A 7,744-nucleotide genomic window follows, 5' to 3' on the forward strand; every position below is an offset into this window, starting at 1 on the left:
CTGGCCCTCAGAAAAGTCCAGCCCAGTCTCCTTCGGGACGTTTGCATTTGCTGTTCCCTTTCCCTAGAGCACCCTTCCGCCAACATCTGTCTGGATTGATTCTTTACTCCGTTCAGTCTTTTGCTCCCTGTCACTGATCCGACCATCTGCTATAAACTACCAACCTCTGCCACTTAGCGTTCCCTGTCCTTTCTACCCAATTCCTCTGGGATCCTTGGGTACTTTTCACCACCTGATAGATTTTATACGTATGCATGTGCTTGATTTGTTCTCTGCAACTGGACTGAAAGCTCTCTGAGGACAAGGGTTTTGTTTTGTTCCCTGTTTATCCCCCCCATCTAGAAGGATGCCTCTGCGTGTTGTAGAAACTTGATATGTATATTTGTTCACTGAATAAGTGAATGAATGACACAGCTAGTTTTTTGTTTGTTTGTTTGTTTTTTGAAGAGGCAAAATATAAATAAAATAAAATGAATTCTTGGTTGCCCATGGTTCCCCCGTTTTCCCATCTGGGCCTCTTATAAAATGCTCTGATTTCGTGGAGAACTGAATGCTCTAAGCAAAAACAGGATGTGCAATTTTTTTTTCAGACATATAGAATCTTTTATTTTAGAGTTGTAAATGTGGAAGAAAATAGGTAGTATTTGAAAGGTAAGAAAGCATTTAGGCATACCCTCCTGGCATTCTGGAGAATTCCTGTTCCTGATGCAGAACGTAATTGTGTGATAGGTGATTTGTTGAGACCAGAATATTCATTAGTGTGCGTTTCGTTGATTAAATGTGTGCATGTTTCTTATTCATTCATATAATAAGAGCAGTATTTAGATAAATATTTGGGGTAATAAATCTAGCTAATTCTAGCGATGTACCCAGTAGAGTCATGAATGGGGAAATTGGCCTAATGACGCGGGTGATGTCTATTAGGTCTCATCAGATTTCTGTACGGTGATAAAAACTTTACAGACTGTTTCTATTTCTGCCACAGACTGGGTTATGCAAGAATCTCCCGTGCTCAAGTGAGTGACTCTGAAATTCAGATGGCCAAATTCAGGATCCCTGATGACCCCATTAATTACAGAGACAACCAGAAAGTAGTTACAGACCCGAGGGAAGTTCCAAAGGAAATTCATTTTAATCCTAGGTGAGTACAGTCCTTCCTGAGGCATCTGCCTTCTTTCCCTCTATGGACCTAAATATATTATTATCCCGTGGCGAGTTCCGAAGTAAATATGGTTCTAGAGGTTTGTTCAGGGAAGGCTGCTCACGGTCAGAATGATAAGATCCTGGTTGGGTTGAAGTTAGGTCCCTGCTTTCTGGGATAGAGTAAAAGGTGATGGTCCCAGGGTCAGGTGAGAAAGATCACGTGGGCATCATCTTCATCACCACCAGCCCCACAGTGATAGCGGATATTTGAAGATTCTGTGTCCCGGACTCTGTTCTGCGTGTTTTGGGTATTCTCTCTGTGGGCGACCATTGGGTCGGTACACTCATTATCCTCATTTTATAGCTAAGAAATTCAGGCTGAGGAAAACGAAATAACTACACTAGGGTTACACGGCTAGTGAGTGGCAGAGCTCCGAAGTGGGAGCTGTCAGCAGGGCTGGGTTGCTGAGGGTCTCAGCTCTCACTGTACAAGGACTTACCTGGAGCGCCCCACCTCTGGCTCTGAGTCTTAAAAAAATCATTCCCGGGGCACCTGCATGGCTCAATGGGTTAAAGCCTCTGCCTTTGGCTCAGGTCATGATCCTAGGGTCCTGGAATTGAGCCCCGCATCGGGCTTTCTGCTCAGTGGGGAGCCTGCTTCCTCCTCTCTGCCTACCTTTCTGCCTACTTGTGATCTCTGTCTGTCAAATAAATAAAATCTTAAAAAAAAAATCATTCCCAGTTACTCTAATGTGCAATTAGGACGGAGGCTACGTAGAGTAGATAACTCATTTCCACCGCCGAGATTCTAGCATGTGAAATATATTGGATTTTGTTTAGTTCTAAATAGAGGTTATCTGAGAAACCCATTTGCAGCAAATTATGTGCTTTGGAGGAGGTGCTCTTTTTTTTCTTCCCATGACTAGATAATGAGAAGAAATGTCTGCATAAAACCAAGCCCAGAACATTACATTACAAGCCTATGTACTTTACTATTATCTGACATTTCTTCTACTTTTGCCAGCTTACTGCTCTAGAAGCTTCTCAGACTTCATTTGGTTTGCTCCCCCGGGCGTGGAGGCATGGGGGGAGGGATGGTGGAATGTATCTGTTTTCTTTTTCTTCCTTGTCTCTCCTTACAACAAGAAAAAGCCATGCCAAAGTGTGGGGAATGAAGGCAAGGAGAGCTACACCGAGCCTTGACTGCTTGTATCACTGTGTTTGATCTCGCCCCTTGCGTGTGTTATATGCAGGTAAAGAACATGTGCTCCGAGAGACTCAGGGGACAGGGTTCCAGTCCTCACGCCTGCCAGCAAACAGCTGGGGAACTGTGGGCAACTTGGCTAATCTCCCTAAGCCTCGAGTCTCTCACCTGCAAAATGGGAAAAGCAGTAGTGCTCCCCTCCTAAGATAATTTAAGGTTTAAACGAAACCTAGTGCTCCTAGAATAGCCCCTGGTGATACATGTGATTTTTTTTTCACCCCGTTCATTACCTTTGTGCTGCCCATGTACTCTTGGCACATTTCAATAAAGTTGTTTGGGAAAAAAAAAAAAAAAGAAGTGCATGGTGAATGCTGAGTAGGGGGTAGATACAAGAGCAACAGTAACACTGTAGTAGTCACTGAAGTGAAATCCAGAGTTTTCTTCCTTTGGTTGACGGAGGTGACTTCTTACACGGAAGCCTGAAAATCTGGGAAGATAAAGGTTCCCCCATTTCCTTATTCTCATACATAAAGAGTGTGGAAGGGGCACTTGGGTGGCTCAGTCGTCAAGCATCTGCCTTCGGATCAGGTCATGATTCCTGGGTCCTGGGATCGAGCTCCGCATCGGGCTCCCTGCTCTGCGGGAAGCCTGCTTCTCCCTGTCCCACCCCACCTGCTTGGGTTCCCTCTCTCCCTGTCTCTCTGTCAAATAAGTAAATAAAATCTTTAAAAAAAAAAAAAGAGGGCGCCTGGGTGGCTCAGTGGGTTAAGCCGCTGCCTTCGGCTCAGGTCATGATCTCAGCGTCCTGGGATCGAGTCCCGCATCGGGCTCTCTGCTCAGCAGGGAGTCTGCTTCCTCCTCTCTCTCTCTCTGCCTGCCTCTCTGCCTACTTGTGATTTCTCTCTGTCAAATAAATAAATAAAATCTTTAAAAAAAAAAAAAAAGAGTGTGGAGAAGTCCAAATAAAATATTTTTAGCTAATCACAACTGCAGATTGATCCATACCACCTGTGAAGGGAGCTAGATCTGCTTTCCCACTCAGAGTAATTATGAAAATAGCAGAAGCATAAGTAGAAACCTTGTCTTAATTTTAAAAATCATATATATATATATATAAATAAAACATATATGTATATATACACACATATATATGTATTGAACATTTATATATATATACGTATATATGTATTGAACATATATATATGTGTGTGTATATATATGTATTGAACATTTATCAAATAAAAATAGTCAAAGAATACTAAGTTCATCAAAAATTCCATTCCTTAATTCAACAGGTTCTCATTGAGTACCATGATGTCATCCCCACGCTAGGCCTTGTGCTAGGTACTGAGGACAAAACGGTGAATAAAACCAAGTCTTTGTCCTACGGAGATTATGTTCTAGTGGGGAGCTAAGCAATTCAAAGTTATCACTGGTAACAGTTTTGGATGCATCTTTGCTTCTTATATGCACATATATCTATATATCACACAGTCATCTCAACTTTAGAATTGTGTGAAACTTATATGTACAAGGGATTCTGTATAGTCATTCTATTTATAATCTCATTTTTTTCATCCAAATAGCATATGATGAGCCTCCTTCCATAATAATGTATTTTTCTGAAAATGTTTTTAAATGATTGCATAATATTCTATTATATGGATGTACCAAATATAGCTAACCAAGTTAGTTGTTTTTACACATTTATTCTTTCATTATTATAAAAAGTCTTCTGAGGACTCCTTATTATATCTTTGGACATATCCTTGATTACTTCCCTAGGACTCAGTTCTAATCTGATAATAGCAGATCAGAGGTGTTATTTTAAATTTCTTACTGTTTTGAGATGACAAAAAACCCCAGACCTCCTATCTGCATTCTGGAGGTTATGTGGATATTGCAATTGCTGATGAAGAAAAGTAAGTCAGTGGCTTCATTTATTCAGGTCTTAGTTTCCTTTCTAGTGCCTTTTGTATTTCATCATCCCAACCAGAGCTGTATAATTAATTAATTATTCATCAGCAAAGTGAGTGGTTCATCTGTAGCACCTACAGAAGATTTAGAAGTTGAAATTGTGCCAAAGTAGATTACATATGCATTAATGTGACATAAATAACATTTCAGGTTTCATGATCCCTTCATCCATAAAATGGATATTATTCAAACTGAAGACTGGAGAAAAATCCAGACTTATTTTCCACCAGTGTTATCAGCCAATAATTCTTAAACAGTTGTGCTTTTGGAATGATTCATAACCATGGAAAGAGGACTCTGAAGGTTAAATGTGTAGTCTGCCTTTCCCATGTGCATGAATCCCTTTTTATTTCTGCATTTGCTGTTTTGTAAATTGATCATCTCTCTCCTGGTTTTATAATAGATAAGTTAAAACCATAATAGATTGTGGTTGAAATTTTATGTAAGAATGTACCTTTCTGAGTGGCTTTTACATGTCAATTACCTTTTTTTTTTTTTTAGATTTGGATCCTACAAAGAAGGACACCATTATGAGAATAATCATCATTTTCATATGAGTACTCCCAAATACTTTTTATAGGCTATTTAAAACAGGATTCATTGACTGAGCAAGTCTAAGGAAAACAAAAGTAGAAGAAGAAGAAGAAGAGATGAATGAAAGTGGGGAACTACACACAAAGATCCTCAATTTGGAAAAAAAAAATATGGCATTTATGCAGTGGGAAATTCTATCAATTTATAAAATATATTGCTAAATAAAAGCATTTCACCAAATTGTTTTTCTTAAATTTCTGATAAAATATAGAATATGGGGTAATAGAAGAAAGCTTTACTGCTAATTTATTTTGTTGTTTTGGATGGAATGTTTTCTATATCTGTTATGTCCATCTGGTCTAGAGTATCATTCAAAGACACTGTTTCCTTACTGATTTTCTGCCTGGATGATCTATACATCGATGGAAGTGAGATGTTAAACTCCCCTACTATTATTGTTTTACCATCAATTTCTCTCTTTATGCCTGTTAGAATTTGCTTTATGCATTTAGGTACTCCATTGTTGGGTGCATTATATTTATAACTGTTATAATCTATTGTTGGATTGATCCCTTTATCATGTAAATAGGCTTCTTTGTCTCTTGCTACAGTTTTTCTTTTGTTTGATTCTGTCTGTTTTGTTTGATATAAGTATTGCTACTCTCTATTTTTTTATTTGCTTACATTTGCATGGTAAATGTGTTTCCTTCCCTTCACTTTCAGTCTGTGTCTTTATGTCTGAAGTGCGTCTTTATGTTTGATGTGAGGCAGCGTACTGTTTCCTTTGCTGTGCAGAAGGTTTTGATCTTGATGAAGTCCCAGTAGTTCATTTTTGCCTTTGTTTCCCTTGCCTTTGGTGATATGTCTAGTAAGAAGTTGCTGTGGCCGAGGTCGAAGAGGTTACTGCCTGTGTTCTCCTTAGGATTTTGATGGATTCCTGCCTCGCATTGAAGTCTTTCATCAATTTTGAGTCTATTTTTGTGTATGGTTTAAGAAAATGGTCTGGTTTCATTTTTCAACATGTGGCTATCCAGTTTTCCCAACCCCATTTGTTGAAGAAACTGTCCCTTTTCCATTGGATTCTTTCCTGCTTTGTTGAAGATTAGTTTACTGTAGACTTGAGAGTCCATTTCTGGGCTCGCTATTGTGTTCCATTGATTTATGGGTCTGTTTTTGTGTCAGTACCATACTGTCTTGATGATTACAACTTTGTAACAGAGCTTGAAGTCTGGCATTGTGATACCACCAGCTTTGCTTTTCTTTTCAACATTCTTCTGGCTACTGAGGGTCTTTTCTGGTTCCATACAAAATTTAGGATTATTTGTTCCAGCTCTTGTGAAAAATGTTGATGGTATTTTGATAGGGACTGCACTGAATGTCTAGGTTGTTCTGGGTAGCATAGATATTTTAACAATTTTGTTCTTCCAATCCATGAGCATGGAATGTTCTTCCATTTCTTTGTATCTTCCTTAATTTCTTTCATAAGTGTTCTGTAGTTTTTGGAGTATGGATTCTGTACCTCTTTGGTTAGGTTTAGTCCTAGGTATCTTATGGTTTTTAGTACAACTATAAATGGGATCAATTCCTTAATTTCTCTTTATTCTGTCTCATTGTTAGTATATAGAAATGCAACTGATTTCTGATTTTTTATTTTATATCCTGCCACATTGCTGAATTCCTATATTCCTATATTCCTGAGTTCTAGCAATTTTGGAGTGGAGTCTTTTGTGTTTCCCACATAAAGTGTCATGTCATCTGAAAAAATGCTCCACATGACTTGGCATCAGCGAAATACAAATCAAAACCACAATGAGATCCACCTCACACCAATCAGAATGGCTAATATTAGCAAGACAGGAAACAATAAATGTTGGCGAGGATGTGGAGAAAGGGGAACCCTCTTACACTGTTGGTGGGAATGCAAGTTGGTACAGCCACCCTGGAAAACAGTATGGAGGTTCCTCAAGAAGTTAAAAATAGAACTACCCTATGACCAGCAACTGCACTATTGGGTATTTACCCCAAAGATACAAATGTAGTGGTCCAAAGGGGCACCTGCACCCCAGTGTTCATAGCAGCAATGTCCACAATAGCCAAACTATAGAAAGAGCCAAGATGTCCATCAATAGAAGAATGGATAAAGAAGAAGTGGTATGTATATATACATATATATACACATACATATATGTATGTGTGTACACATATACATACCACTTCATACATACATACATATACATGTGTGTATATATACACATATACATATACATGTATATATGCATATATGTGTACATATACATGCATATATACCACTTCATACATACATACATATACATGTATGTATGTATATATATGTATATACACATGCCACTTCTTTATCCATTCTATTATATCCATAATATTCCATTATATATATGTAATGGAATAATAATATATGTATAATATATATAATAATATACATATACATACATATACATATACATATACATATATATGTATATTATATATATAATGGAATAATAATATACATATACATATATATGTATATTATATATATGTAATGGAATATTACTCAGCCATCAGAAAGGGTGAATACTTACCATTTACATTGTTGTGGCTGGAACTGGAAGGTATTATGCTGAGTGAAATAAGTCAATCAGAGAAAGATAATTATCCTATGGGCTCATTAACATGTGGAACATAAGAAACAGGGCAGAGGACCATAGGGGAAGGGAGGGGAAAACAAAATGGGAAGTCATCAGAGAGGGAGAAAAATCATCAGACTCTTAACTATAGGAAACAAACTGAGCATTGCTGGAAGGGCATGGTTGGGGATTAGGGTAATTGAGTGATGGGCGTTAAGGAGGACACATGATGTGATGAGCACTG

The 7,744-nt window shown here is 38.2% G+C and overlaps 1 protein-coding gene across 1 annotated transcript in view; it reads left to right on the top strand.

Moving 5' to 3' along the window:
* CWH43 (cell wall biogenesis 43 C-terminal homolog) overlaps positions 1 to 5,129 on the top strand; it is a 54,351-nt gene extending 49,222 nt beyond the window's left edge. Inside the window, exons 15-16 of the mRNA XM_032334273.1 lie at positions 986 to 1,141; positions 4,826 to 5,129. Of these exons, the coding sequence (XP_032190164.1) occupies positions 986 to 1,141; positions 4,826 to 4,904 (235 nt within the window). The 3' untranslated portion in view covers positions 4,905 to 5,129. The remainder of the gene's footprint in view (positions 1 to 985; positions 1,142 to 4,825) is intronic.
* The last annotated feature ends 2,615 nt before the right edge of the window (positions 5,130 to 7,744 follow it).

This window comes from Mustela erminea, chromosome 2, assembly GCF_009829155.1.
Source record: "Mustela erminea isolate mMusErm1 chromosome 2, mMusErm1.Pri, whole genome shotgun sequence".
Taxonomy (NCBI): domain Eukaryota; kingdom Metazoa; phylum Chordata; class Mammalia; order Carnivora; family Mustelidae; genus Mustela; species Mustela erminea.